This window comes from Passer montanus, unplaced genomic scaffold (genome assembly GCF_014805655.1).
Source record: "Passer montanus isolate IOZ18808 unplaced genomic scaffold, ASM1480565v1 scaffold46, whole genome shotgun sequence".
NCBI lineage: Eukaryota > Metazoa > Chordata > Aves > Passeriformes > Passeridae > Passer > Passer montanus.
In genome coordinates, this window is record NW_024369485.1 from 6,909,153 (window position 1) to 6,924,364 (window position 15,212).

General features: G+C 39.7%; 1 protein-coding gene across 1 annotated transcript in view; it reads right to left on the minus strand.

The window, feature by feature from the left end:
• The window catches only part of LOC120508222 (CD2 associated protein), a 77,699-nt gene that overhangs the window by 26,776 nt on the left and 35,711 nt on the right, over positions 1 to 15,212 (minus strand). Inside the window, exons 3-6 of the mRNA XM_039721606.1 lie at positions 12,365 to 12,518; positions 8,716 to 8,816; positions 4,648 to 4,768; positions 2,178 to 2,362 (exon numbers count right to left, since the gene is read on the minus strand). Coding sequence (XP_039577540.1) covers positions 2,178 to 2,362; positions 4,648 to 4,768; positions 8,716 to 8,816; positions 12,365 to 12,518 — 561 coding nt within the window. The remainder of the gene's footprint in view (positions 1 to 2,177; positions 2,363 to 4,647; positions 4,769 to 8,715; positions 8,817 to 12,364; positions 12,519 to 15,212) is intronic.

Consider the following 15,212-nt stretch of genomic DNA (forward strand, 5'->3'; position numbering starts at 1 on the left):
TCTAGACCTCTCTCCTCTACACAGCTTCCTTTTTTTTTTTCTTACTGTTAAAAGAAAGTTTTTTTTCTTACTCTTAAAAGACTGACAGTGCTCTCCGAGCATTTCATCGGCTAACCCCAAAGCAAGTTAAGCACAAATCCAAGGAGGCCATCTATTTTTACAAGAGCTTCATGAGAATTATCTCCCTTGGGCTCTCCAAGCTGTTCTGTTAAGTCTGTCCACCTTTAGGATGACTTTGGCAACAAATATAAGTGGAATATTAAGTGCTAAACTAAATTGTTTATTTCTCTGACATTAAGCTATGCAAAACTGTTTTCTCACTTCATTTACTCTCTTGATGAGAAATTATCTACAAGACCTTTCCAAACAGGCCAACCAAAACTGCACAGAACCAGCATATGTCATTGCACATACACAGTCAAATAGAACAATTCAAAAGGTCTGAGCAGACTTCATATTAATTGCACAAGTTTGGAAAGGCTCTTTATATTCCCAAGTGACAAGGCAGACAGTAGAGAAGAGCCCTTTTGAATGATCAATCTCATGACAAGAAAGCAAACTGGAAGCTAGGCCCTGAAAACCTACTCTAACAGCATTCACATGAACATGTAGTGATCACAGACTGGCACACCAAGGGACAAAGGGGAGGAATGAGGAGAATCCATGTGACTTCACAGAATCATGGAAAAGTTTGAGCTGGAAGGGACCTTCAATGACCATCTAAGTCCAACTCCCTGCCATGAGCATGGACACCTCCCACAGAGCCAGGCTGCTCAAAGCCCCATCCAGTCTGGCCTTGAACAATTCCAAAGATGTGGTACCACCATAATTTGTGTGGTTCCAGCATAACCTGTTCCAGCATCCCACCTCCCTCACCATGAAGAACATCTTCCTTACCGCCCCTCTTTTCTTCCTAAGTCTCTCCTCTTTTAATTTAAGCCCTTGCTCCTTGTCTTCTCATTACAGACCTCAGTAAAAAGTCTCTCCATCTGTATATCCACCTATATTATATTGAAAAGTCACAGTAAGGTCTGCCACCGACCTCCTTTTCTAAACACCTTCTTTAGGAAGCAACATTCCCCAAGCTTTAAGCAGAAGGCAACACACTTGCAACTTTTCCAAATCATCTGATGCTCTGACCAGACCAGAAACAAACACAACACTCACCGTGCCATTGCTCTGAGCATTGCTATTGAGGGAAAACACATTCAAGGAAGCCTCTGATCCTCCCTCCTCCCAGGGACTCGCCTCACTTTTTGCCCTACACCATTACAATTATTACCATGGCAGAGGAAAACAAATCACTCACCAAAACAGCATTAATGATCATAACCCACAAACAAAAATTGAAATAGACAAAGGCTTTAAAAGCCTTCTTGATCACCTGAGTCCAAACTGAAACTCTGGACTATCTCAGCTGCCTTTAATTTACCAAAAGCTGAAAATCCATATATAAACTCTTAGAATACTAAGTTCAAGTTAAAGAACTGAGTATTGTTGCTGTGCTTCCAAGGGGTAAGAGCGCCCTTGAGTTCAGATCAAAACAAAATTCAAACATTGAAGAATAAAAGTGCTCCTTTTCCCACTCAATCATAAAAAATGGGAAAAAGAAAATGCAAAATTCTGGAACTGCATTTCTCAGGCTTACAGGTTTACACAACCAGTAATTTATGAAGCTTGGCAGCACTCACTGAAGGTAATGGCAGTTGACACTGAGAACAGCAATCTCAACATCCACCAAAAGTTGAGGAAAAAAAACAAATAAGCCAAAACACAAAGAAATGCCAAAATATTGCTTGTTTTAAAAGACAAGTTTAATTTATATTGATAGACTTCATCTTCTCCCAGACTATACATAAAGTCTGTTACAAGGTGAACCAGAGGGACCTCACACTGCAGATGTGTTGAGATGCCACTGTGTATTTTACCACATGGCGCTGAAAAGAGAATTTATGTATCAGCTTGGTTTTTAGTCACTAATGGTTTAAATGCCAAGACATTTGAATAGACATTTTGGAATCAATGTTAAATACAACTTACTGTGAAACATACTCAAGAGGATTTGTTTTGTTTTGTTTTATAGGCAAGAGCCCTATGAGAGGGTAATGGTCAGATTCCACATCTCCTAAATTATTTTTAAAGGAAATCTCAAAAGAACAATATGTACCACTACAAACCTTATCTTGCTTTTTATCTTCTGATTCATTACTGGATAATCTTGTTTTAAGTTTCACTGAGCCTTCCTTAAAGATATCTCCAAACCCAACACCTCGGATTTTCTTTGGCTGTGCTGGTCCCACAGCAGGTTCACTCCCATTTCCTGGAGAGGTCACAGGTGAGGTAGGACTATTAAAAACAGGCTCTGAAAATAAAATAAGAAAGGGAAAGCTATTTTAAAAGCTGAAATTATTCATTTGCTCTTCTGGGAAAAAAGTGGAATTAGCACAGCACTGTGCACTGCTCCTGATAAAGAGCTTTTCTAGTAACACCTCACATTTGTTCTCGTTTTGTATTTAATGTAAGACCAACTTAAATCACACCAGTTTTGTCCTGATTACTCTGGCAACTAAATCAACAGCTCACTAATATTCTTGCTATTTCAATTAGCACTCAGGCTCCACAGTGTTTTCCATTAGTTTTATGAAACGCTGCTTACGCACTCTCATAAATGGTATTTTAGTCCAACATTTAAAAGCTTCTCATTTGAACGGCTACAACCACAGAAAGCAATAATCAATAAAGGTCCATAATGAATCCAAACATGTTTCAACTGTCACAGGAAAACAGAGTGTATTTCAGTGGCAGTGATGCCTCTCAAAGAACCAAAGAGACATTTTCTTATTGCTCAAAATGCTCCAAGCATTCAAACCACATACAGTTGTTGGAAATTAATCACTGCTGGATAATTCAACTATTTACACTTCTGTTAATCTTTCAGTTTTAAGGGACAGCATTTATCCACCCCCCAAAAATGTACTTCAGAGAATAACTTAATTTTGTTACTAAAGCTTTGCAACCTTATTTTTTTAAGTTTTTTTAATTATGGTTAGATAAAGCCCACAAATTAGTATACATAGACAAGCAACTTCTGCAAGCAGAATTCCAGGAGACAGTCATGTGAAAACAGAGGGCTTTTATAAACCAAAGTCAAAATGGCCTCCACATCTTTTAGCCTTTGGGTCAAGTTCTTTCCAGCACATGCAAGCCTATCAACTGCAATAAAGATCAAAGCATCTTCCTTCTATCATCAGTTTATGATATTTTGGTGGTACCATGAAGCTAAGTTGCTCTTGACTTCAGTTGCTCACCTTCTGCCTACCCAGATGCTCTTTATTTAGTTATATCCCCCTTATACCTCACAGGACAGCCAAACATCCCTTTGGTGGGCAAAGTCCAGGCTGCACCTTTGAATGACCACAAGTGAGTGAAAGAGGAAGTTCCTGTTTCCCAAGGGTGAGGAGGGACCCTGACTGTGAAAGTAATGAGCATTAAATATAACCCCTGGGGGATGGGGGGCTGAACACTCCAACCTTTTAGGTACTGACAGAAAATACAATTACTTCAAATTACTGTGCAGTGTCACTGATCTCAGTATTCAGGAAGTAAGATCAATGCATACCCATTTGTAAATTCACTGCACCAGACCCCACTAAACTCAGGGAACTTGATCTCCAAGGAAATAGCCACTGAGCTATTTGGGACTGCTCAAGTCAAACTCTTATTTTATGCTACTGTGATTTCCACATTTCAAAAAAAAAAAAAAGAAATTCCAAGCCAGGCTCTTCCCTGTGTCTGAGCAAGCCCTTGTTTGAAGCAATCAGTACTGGACACCATGTAAATGAGGGTGCACATTATCACAAGTTAAAAAAAAAAAAAACCTGTTTTTCTCAAATGTTAGCCCACTGTCTTTTAAAAATCAATTAACTCCTGCTATGATGTTCCCAAAAACCATTCCTGTTTCAGCAATACCATATCACAAGTCCTCTTCAAACTGATCTTCACAGACTGAAACGTTTCTAAAGTGCATTTTCAAGGGAATGGAGTAATTGCCTGTAAAGCACAGACCTGCCTGGCACCACTCAGCTATTGTTCAGCCACAGAGCATCTCCTGCCCCAGCTACACAGTCATGGCTAGAAAAGGACAGCCAAATGTAAATCCTGTCTTAGAAACACCTTATTGTTACATTAAAACATAATCTAAGGCCTAAGAACTGGGATCTCTTTCCCTGGACTCATTTTAAGTTGAGACTCTCCACACTGTTTTGATTCCCAAATTACTTGGTTAAACACTTGAATTTTCTGTTTTAGAGAGCTCATGTCTGTGACAATAAGACTGAACAAAGCTATTAAAATAATAATTTTATATCCAAGTCTAAAAAATATCAACTTTGAATATGATAAAATTTCTAGTGATAAAGTGTATAACACACATTTGCAAGATTAAGACTGTGACTGCAATTTTATTATGAGTGAAGGTAGGAGCAGACAGGAATCCTCAGCATTAACACTTTCTGGAAAGAAATTGGAACATCATTCTTAGGAAGATTGAACACTTTACAACTTTGTTGTACTTTAACCATAATACTCCAAATTATACCAGAAACCAAAAATTACTTTGCTAAGAGTTTGCAACAAACAAAACACTACCTGTGTCATCCAGAGCATCCTGTGTTTCTCCATCATCCGTTGATTCCAATTCTTTCACAAAGTTTGAAGGAAACATCCCTGCCTTGCCATTCAGTATTCCACTCCACCATCCTTCTTCTACCTGTATAGAAACATTTTGCACATTACCAATGGAGTAAAAGGAAATTCCTATAAATTCCATACAAACTCTACAAACAACTTTGGGGAAAGTTCAAATTATCACAATTTCTTTATAAAGAAACCTACCAAACATGTAGAAGCATTAGACAAAAAGAAGAGGAAGAGAACAATTTAATGTTACTTGTATCACTACAGCAATGATCCTAACAGGAGATTAGCCCCATTCCAGTGAATCCTAAAAAGCAGCAGTATGTTCATCAACTTTCTCAAGACAGAGTAAGAGGCATTGCACATTTAACACAACAAAGAGGTATTAATCTGTTCATGAAATACAGATGAAACGTTGAGTCTGTGGGTCCATGGAAATTTTTATGTGTTTTTGCTGTCCATCTGTCTTTTCCTCTGTCTTGTCCACTTTCCACAAGTCCTGCTCTCTGACTGGCCTCATATCCACAGAAGAGCTTCACACAATTTTGATCAAAAGAAAAGTTTCAAAGATAAAATTTCATGTGGGGTAGAACAGAGAAAAGTCCTTCAGGACATCAGAGAAATGGAAAATTAAGCTATCCACTCCCTCTAGCAGGAGGTTGACCAGCACAGCCCAGCCCTACATGCACAACAGGAACTTGCCCACCAGAGCTGACCAACCTCACCAAGTCCATGAGAATTTTGTGGTGGCACACAGCACTCCTAAGGCCAGCAATATATTGGAAAGTTTAGCAGGAATACCCCACATGGTATAAAGCAGAACAAGCAAAAGCAGGGCAGGAAGAGGTGATGGGGTAAAATGATGCCAAAGAATTGTGCCCTTTGAATTTATGAACAGTTTTCAAAATGTATTAAATAAATTCAGTTTATTTACCTAATGAGCACTAGTTAAAAACTAGAATTAAGGTAAATTTTCAGAATCTTTTTTTTGGGTTGCCCTGTTTTGAGACTGGATAGCTGTTTTTAAGAAAGGAAAGCAAGTGGAAAAGGAAAAAGCAAACCAAGCAGCAGCTGTTTGCATTATCTTTTTTTAGCCTGGCTTTTTAGGTCACTATGCCTGACACACAGGCACAGTTTTTAAATGCCAGTCCACCTCCAGGCAAGCAGAGCCCAAGGAGAACCTGGCAGCTGCAGACACAGGCAATGAAAAGAGCACTGTTGCTTTTAAAGGCATCCTGGTGCAAAAACACAGCTTTGTTGTGGATGGTTCAAACTCAGAGACTGGTCCTCTGAAACAAATTTTAAGCACAGATTTCTGGCAAGTGCTGCCAGGCTCTGGCACCTCAGATTTAATGGAACACATAACAGAAAACTAAAGTAAAAATGCCTTTACTCACTCCCACCACTCACTCAGGAGCCATGAAAAAGGGACTTTTAATGGTTACAGAATACAGAAAGTGACTTGAGCATCCATTTATTCTACTGCCAAGAGACATGGTCAGCAAAGCACTTTACAGCAAAGCAAAGTGATGCCAACTCAGAGGCACTCAGGAACAAACCCAAAATTTCTTGGGCACACTCACTCAGCCTCCTCACCATACTGCCTTCATATAAATCCCTGACTACACACAAACTACTGCCAGAAAAGGTTTCTTTCATCAGCATTAAGACAGGTTAAAAAATTTCTCCATGCTTTGGGGGAGAACAGCTGCACATCTGTTAGCAGCAGCAACACAGATGACAATTTCATAACCCTTCTCTTCCATTCCAAAATATTATCATATGATCCAATTTCCACAAGAGGGAGGTACAGCTCTGGTACACACACCAGAACTTTTTTTTCAATGTGAATCCATTGACTTATTTGTACAAGAAACTCAGACTTCCACAGAAAAAATGGAGCAGAAAGCTGAAATAAGCAGCTTTATCAATCTGTTGTTCTATTTTTTTTTTTACTACAATCTTCCCTAATGATGTTATATGATATTTTATTTCACTTGAAAAAGCTGCATGCAAATACTAAAACTATAATACTACTCTGCTATTAAGTGCTGCTCCTGACAGGAGAGAGGGGAAGATATAAAGCAGAAACAAAGGTTTTAGAGCAATGACACAGTCACCACGTGTGCTCTGTGCATGTTCTTCATGTGTAAAACCCACATGATGTTCTATAAACAAAAAGCTCTGTGGATTCAGCCAGAACACAGCACAATTTTCTTCCCAAGAAGTTACTTCTGCCCTATCAATATCAACCATTTAATTTCTGAACCCATTTGCCTTCACCTCTGATTTCATGATCAGTGGTGTCATTTATATCAACTCAATTTACAAAAACCAATCTAGGGCTAAATATTGAATTATTTTCAAGTAACTGACAGAGCTGATCCCCTCACAGAGCTTATTTTCTTATTTTCCCCACAGAAAGAGGTGACCAAACAATTTTTCCTTGAAGTAACAGTTACAAGTCATCTGCATCTACAGAAACAGCACCTTTTATACATTCACAGAAGCAAACTATCTCATAGCACTGAGGACAAATTACCTAAGGCAAGTTATCCCAGCATATTACACAACCAATGGACAGTATTTTCTACCATTCTTTACATTTCATGAAGCAGACAGATCCAGTCTACACCTGTTAGGTCTCTTCTACACCACGTGAAAACAATGCAAACAGCTCTGTGATCATAGTAAACTGCACTATTTTTCTAACAGGTAGCATTTCCCTAAAAATTTGTCAAATAAGTAGCAAAGACTGGGTACTACAAAAACATATTTTCAAATCATTAAAAAAAGAATAAACATGGCAAATAACAAAAAAAAATCTAAATAATAAAATATAATCCACACTTTCTTAAGAAACCAGATGAGGAAATGCTCTTTTTTATTCTGTTTGGTACTTGGCCATCTCTGGTACATGACGCTGCACACCCCTCTGAAAATAATTGCAGATGCTGACATGTGCAAGCAGAAGAGTCATTTCCACAATAGTTCACTGCACGTGCTCTCTCATAAATGCTTACACTGGACCATCCAGTCACAACTGCCAGTGCAGGCACCATCCACAAATTAAACTGCTGAGGTTACCCAGGAACACTCCTCTACAAACACCCACACACTCAGGTATTTATGAAACTGCGAGTTTAGTGAGCAGGTTTTGCAAGTCATTTGCTCTGTTTACTCTCAGATATTAAATTCTGGAATTATGAGTGCAAATGCATCTAAGGGCATAGGTTTTTCCTTGCTAGGAAAATGGAAGTCTCCTTGGCATCTGTTAGGTTAAGCACTCTCTTCCCAAGAGGGTCAGGCACATGAAAAGCACAGTCTCATAAAGCTACTGAAAAAGCACCACCAACAACAGAAAGAAAGCTTCACTCTCCCTCCTCAGAGCCTCAGGGAGGAAGAGATGGCACCAGTGAAGGTCAGAGCCTGCCATGCAGAACTTTTCAACCCAGTTCTAAAATGATTCCTTCCACAATCACTCTGATCTTTTCCACACCCTCCCTGACAGATTTCACATTTGGAAGAGACACTCAGTGCTATTGAATGGAACAGACACCAAGGAAGCACGTGGGTAAGAAAAGATAAGAAACCACCACTCCAACTCAATGAGTTTACAAGAGAACTTGAAACTGCCAAATCAAGTCAAATAACATTTTTCATCTATACCAATTTGGAGTATGTCAGCCAAAAGAAAGTGGTCCAACAGTTTTAACACAAGCATCCTAAAGCCAAGGATCACACAGACAGGGCCAAAGAACTGCAAAACCCTTTCAAAAAAATGAATCTGTGTAACAGATCACAATTTATTACTGTGATGATCAAATATTTCTTTTAAACATCTAGTATTCATAGTTTTAGTATTAGATCCTGAGAGAAAAAGCTCCAGAATTATTAACTTTAGCTGCAAAAACACTACTTCCCATGCTCTTTTCCCAACATGTTTGTAATACAAATAATCAGCCAAAAAAGTGGTTTGACTCTCAGCACATGAAAGGCCAGCTCTGCAGAACAGCTTACCTCATCAATGATGTCAATGACATCCCCCAGCTTGAGCTCCAGCTCGTCCTCATTCTGCGGGATGTAGTCGAAGAGCACTTTGCACTGCCGCTTCTTGGACCCTGATCCAAGGGAAACACCAAAAGTAAGATCACTCATACAGGAGAACTCATCTTTCCTACACTCTGGTCCTGAAGACCCAGAAAAACTTCCAAAAAGCTATGTAGCTTTTGATCCTGATTTTGTGGTTTGCTTGGGTGACCTTAGGCTAGGGAGCCACAGTTCTGATAAAGGAACCCTGCACCAATTACCAACCTGCTATAAAAAACATGTTGACACAAGCAAGTCAGGTAAATCTCCACTACAGTGATTTCTCAAGCTATTTCCCAACCAAAATTTGCAAGAATGGCAATCACTGCCAGTTAGTACCCACTTGGAAGAAAAAGTGCAAGTTTGAGCCTCCAGTCCTTAAGTAATCTGAAAGCAGGAACAACTTTTGTTATGCACCACACTGGAGAGCTTACAGACCTTCTGGCCTCTAACAAGGACCACAGCTTTGAGGTAATGCCAATATTTGCTGGGCTCATATTTCAAAATCTGAACTATTTTTTATCTGTGAATTAAAAAAGAAACCCTACCTTTTCTCAGTGCCAGTATGGCATCTAGTAATTCAAACTATCAATTAGCAGTCTTTGACAAAGGCAAGATTAAAATCAAGTGCAGTTTTCAGCTGTTTGCTCCATACCATTAAAGTGCTGCACACATTAAAAAGGCAAAATGACATCTTAAGAGGGGAGGGCATTGAAGTGGCTTCTGAGAACTCAAGCCCTGCAGCCACAGTGGTGTGAACCCACACTGCCTAATTACCCTGCACATATCCTGGAGCGCTGCTGCTGCTGAACACAGACAGTTTATGCACTTCTCCTTCAAACAAGAGGCCATGCCTTCAGACCTTTTCCACAACAGAGCAGCCAGCATGCTTTTGAATACAATTATCATCTTGAGTTATGACCCATGCATGCTCCCTATCCTCCTCAAAAACAATCTGCCGCAGTTTAAACGAAAATATCAGTCAAAAGCTTGAGGTGGTAAAGCCTAAGCTTACAGGAGCTGTGTGATTTCCATGCTCTCTCTCTCATACTTTGTTCTCCTTCCACACTCAAGCTTCAGCAATTAAGATTAGCTGTGTAAAAGCATTTCAAAACACAGATACTGCCTCCAAGATTGATCCTTGTCTTTTTACAGCACTGTTCAAAGTCCAGAGCAAGGCATTTAGAAAACCACACCCAGCATCTCAGTACAAAGCAGACCAGGCATCAGAGTAAGAACCAGCATCTAAAATGTCTGAGAGAGAGCTCACCAAATTGAGAATTTTCTACATGCTGGTATATGTCTATGCAAGAAACAAATAAACCAGAAATATGAAGCTTTGTGGGTTATTTCTAGTAACACATAATTGCCCACATAATATACCCTGCTTTTACCTCCACTGGAACTCATGCACGAGCCCAGAGGGATTGTTCAGTTCAGAGTAATTGCAATAAATGGTTCAATAGCCTTTACTGCCTCCTGCAGTGCTTTCAAGGCTTCTGTTTGGTAGGAGATTAACTGATACCAAAAAAAAGGCAAATTTAAAAGTCACTGCCATTTGGCATAAATTTGATCTCAGTGTTCCTTTTCATAGTGTAATTATATCTAAATGGGAGTGGGAGGGAACCCATGGATGCATTTCACATCCAGAAACCTCCCTCTCCTCTGAGGTCTGTTTCCAGTGACACAATTTAGGAAGTACTGCCTCCCACTTTTGAAAATCCCTAGAATAACCCAGGAAGGGAACCTGTCCTCTCAGAGAACAGAACTCCAGCTTCACGTGCTGCTGCAGGACTGCTGGGCTGGCAGCCTGCAGGCAATTCTGTCCCTTTCCAAAACAACTTGTCTGGCTTCAGGTTTTGTTTGTTTTGTATAGGGTAAACCAAATTTAGCTCTTTGTTGCTGTTACTTAGCACACCTTCTGTATCTTCTTTCTGCTAAACACAGGCAGACATCTAATTGATAGGAATTCTGCCTGCAGCTTACCACCCACCTGACACAAAAATACCTGAATTCAGGGAGAGCTGCATGAAAGAAACTTAACTCTGTTTTTAACATTGTAAACCTCATTTCAGCAAGTGAAAAACCAGAAACACAAAGACAACTTAGCTCGGGAAAGCAAGTGATTGCCCAGGCACATAGCAAATAGGATCTGCAGGAGCTGTTCAAACAGTTTTCCAGGAAAAAGGGAACAGCAAGTGAAATGGAAATGCAGAGACTGTCACTGCACCAGGTAAACAGCTGTGTGCCTAAAGGGAAGTGCTTGAACACCATTTTCTCCAGAAGGATGAGAGCAGCCAGAGCCCTGCAGAGTTTGAGACCAAGCTGTACCTTCTACCCTGGACACAGCCACCAGCATGAGGATGTGACATGGAAAATACAGGAACATTCCAGGGTTAGGGTGACCAGAACAACATCTGACAGCTGAACTGACATCAGATCATGTTCACAGAATCCTACAGTATCTCCAGTTGGAAGGACCCATAAGATCACACTCTTTCCTTTTCAGAGCCTGGCTGTATTTATCTAGGACCAGCATTAATCTTTCAGGTTGGATTTTTCCAAAGTCTGCTGTGTAAACACCCAACAGGCAGCTACATGCTTTTGCCAACATGCACACACAGATCAGAGTCACTAAAAAGTGATTTTATATCCTTAGTTTCCTGGAACGAAGTCTCAAAAAATTTGTAAAGGTGGTGGTGGTCCTGTTTCAGGGTTTTAATTAACAACTAGTGGAATATAGGCAAAACCTCAAAGCATAAACATGCCAGAACCAGTAAGTTCTGAACTTTTTTTTTTTTTAAAGCAAGCTGAAATGATAAATGACTTCAAAACCTTTTAAGACAGAGGAAGCCACAGCAATTTAAAGCACTATCTTACAACAGATTGGCATGACCAAATACAAATCACAAGCCTATTTGCTGGATGCAGGGAATGGTAAGCTTTCTTCTCTAGGCTTCAGTCACCTTGATATAAAAATGGGCATTAAAAAGATACAGAAGCACCAGTGCTACATTCCTGCCATCCTGTCTGTTAGAACAAAAGGAAAATTACTAGTTTTTGTTAACACCACAAACTGCACTTTATTTCACACCAGAAGCAAGCCTATCAGGAAGAATCTGAACTATACAGCGTTTCCTTGTCAAAGTCTTGAATTTGTAGTAAAACTTGATGTTTTCGTGTTTCAACTTTTCTTTTAAAAAGGCCACAGGAAAATTCTTTATTATCATGAACAGGCCTGCAGCTCTCCATTCAGGTACCTGATAATACAAACAGAGCTCACATGAAGTGAGCTCTCCATTTAGGTACCTGATAATACAAACAGAGCTCTCTGACATCTGGAAGGAAACTAAATCCTGATCACAGGAAAATTCATCCCTATTACTGATGCTAAAAGCTACATTTAAGCTTTCTGCTCATACATACAGGAGCGAAATTTGTCTCTGAATAAGTTTTTCCTCCTATGTTACTAGTTTTCCACGTAACCTTAAAACTAAGTCATGCATTAAATAATTTATGTTTGTTTTAAAAATGCACGTCAGCAGCATGCACAACTGAAGGAATTGGAAAGACCACGTACTCTTCTTGAAGCCTTTGGACGGGGGATGAGGCTGAAATCCTCCTGCTGGGAGCCCATAGCTGCTCATACGCTGCACAAGGCTGGCTACATTGCCAGATTTCTCCCTCCTGAGTGGCACAGCATCATCCTTGGGCTCTACATCCTTCTTAACTTCCTGAAACAAGAGATTAAAAGATTCAGAGGCCACTTAAATCACCCAAGAGGTCAGTGGTTTTAAACAGGTGTACCATAGGCTAATACATTTCAGGTACTTACCCTTTGGGGTATAATGACATATTATACTCAAAAATCATGGCCTTCATCCTACAATTAAACATAGCCAAGACTGGAATAAATTTGACCTTTCCATACAATTGTGTTAGTAAACAGGTAACATGCTGAGAAAAATCAGAAACAGGGGCAGCATTTTAGCTATCTACTCTAAATCTCACAAAAGGAGCTTTGAATCCAGAAGTCTCATATTACAACCTTTATATAACAGACTGTATTTGAAAACATTTTTAAGAATATAAATATTACTTGAATGACTGACCATAGGGTAGGGTACTAAAATATTTTCATACATAAAAGAATATTAGGTGATCATCTCTGCCCCAGAAAGCTCCAATGTGTTTACAGATGAGACATGCAGTTGCACTGCTGCAAGATGTGAGCAGAAAAGAAAGGGAGCCCCAAAAAACAGAGTGGGAGCAAGTGAGAGGGAAGATCTAAGAGGAAAATAACAGAAATGCCATTTTTTTTGGTTAATGTCTCCCACTCTCCTAATCTTTCTAAATTAGAATGTTAGCATTGAAATTGATTGTGCCAAACAAGACTGAGAAGCCTATCAACATGAAAGCACCAAGCAGTAAAAAAGGCCAAGCAGCAACAGTTACTCTACTGCATCAGCTCATTTAATAGGATTCCACTGGAGAACATATATGCTGAAAGAAGGAAATCATCACTTTGCACAAGACCAAACCCATTAAGTCGGATCAATGGCCCATCTATTGCTTCCAGCAGCCAAAATCCCAGATGCTCTTCAGAGCTCCTGCAGCTCAGATCCTCCCACGTTCCCAGAGCACCCATAAGGACTCCATCAGGGAGATGGATCACCTCCCCTCCCTCCTGTGCCTGCAGCTGGAGCTGCTGAATCCCTTTCTGCACCCATGGTCTTGTCTGCCTCCACAGCACCCCTGGGGATGCAAACACCCATAAGTACTTGCAGCTTTTTGTGATCCACTTCACAACAATTCCTGTATCCACCATCAGTAGCCACTGGTCAACAACTCCATGAGTTATTGCAGCTACAGCTGCAATAAAATATTTAATACTTGAAAACAGAATTGGCAAGGCATATATGTACACTTACTCATGTCATGTGAACTCTTGAACATGAGCTTCAAGACAACAAAGCCCATACATTGATAAAATGCCAAAAATATGAGAAACATATTCCCTAGGACCTGTCTGTCTGGTGCTTTTTGGACTACTACAGCCCAGCTTTCTTACTTGTAGCTATCCAGCTGGAAAATTCAGCAGGTTTGAACACTCACTGATGCTTTCAAACATACTATGAACCTCAAGTTAAACAGACCAAAGCATCTTCCAATTTCTCAAAAGAACAGAGCAAGACTACAGACAGCAGGATTTTTCCTCCCACTCATCTCCATTACATAAAAAAGGCTTTTTAGAAAACAGTGGAGTAGTTCCTGCTGTTACTCTCCTTCTTCCATGGTGACTTCTGCCCTGGAGATCTGAGCTCTGCTCAGATCCATCCCATCTTCCAAGTTCAAAAAAACCCCAAAACAAACTAAAAACTAACCCCTCTGGAACAGCATAGTATAGTGTCTACCTCTCATTTGAGCAGACATTTCATATTTCAAAGATTTTTGTCATTCTCATGCCTACAGCTGTTTTTTGGCCCATTACTTAGAAGTCTGATAAAACCATAAGCAATAAAATTTGGCTACAGCTGAAGAGCTTGTCACCTCCAAAATGCCTTTCTGGCTGCATTGCTGACAAGGCCATTCTGTTCATCTTAAAAGCATACTGGCACTTGAAAATCTGCCTAGAGTGCTTCTGCCTGCCTCTGGATTTTTAATTTTTTTTTCCTAAGCAATTTATACAGGTTTTTAAATCTCCAAGCTGCTCGAGGAACTAGTACTTCCCCAGGTTTCTCAATTGTGACACTTTCTAGTGAGGAGACAGCTCCAGGCTCCTTCCCGAGGTCAGGACTTTGCAAAAGACTTCAGAAGCAGCTGCTTCAATTGCTTTGTAAAAAGCACAGAAATACAAAAAGGAAGTGGGGAAACCCCACACAGGCAGCTTGTTCAAAAACATGACTTTTTTTTAAAATTTATTTATTAGAAGAAAAAAGAACAAAAACCAACACAACCACTTCCAAATGCTAGAAAATATTGTGAGATAAGCACCACCTTAATCAGCAATTTGAATTAAACAGACAATATGCTTTTAAGTCCAACATCAAAGGCAGCAAAATAATGGATAGGGTATAAATAATAGGAAATTATTTCAGACAAAAGCAGTGCCCACTACAAATGACCAAGGATCCAAAACTAAAAAGAGGAATGCTTGAGCAACTTTCTTGCCAGGCTTGAGTATCCACCTGAAGTAGTGACAGGTAGAAAATGCTGTGGGTCTAACACAGACAATGGAGAATTTTAGCAGAAAGTACAATGGAATTACATTTTAAAATATCCACATTAAAAAAATAGGATTTAAAATAATTTTGTGTGTAGTCATTACATGCAGAAAATCTTGTTGCCCGATGCAAAGGCTGAAGATTTACTGATGAAGAATTTCCTCAGCAGCCAGAACAATCAAAAAGAACAATCAGCAGGAGAGC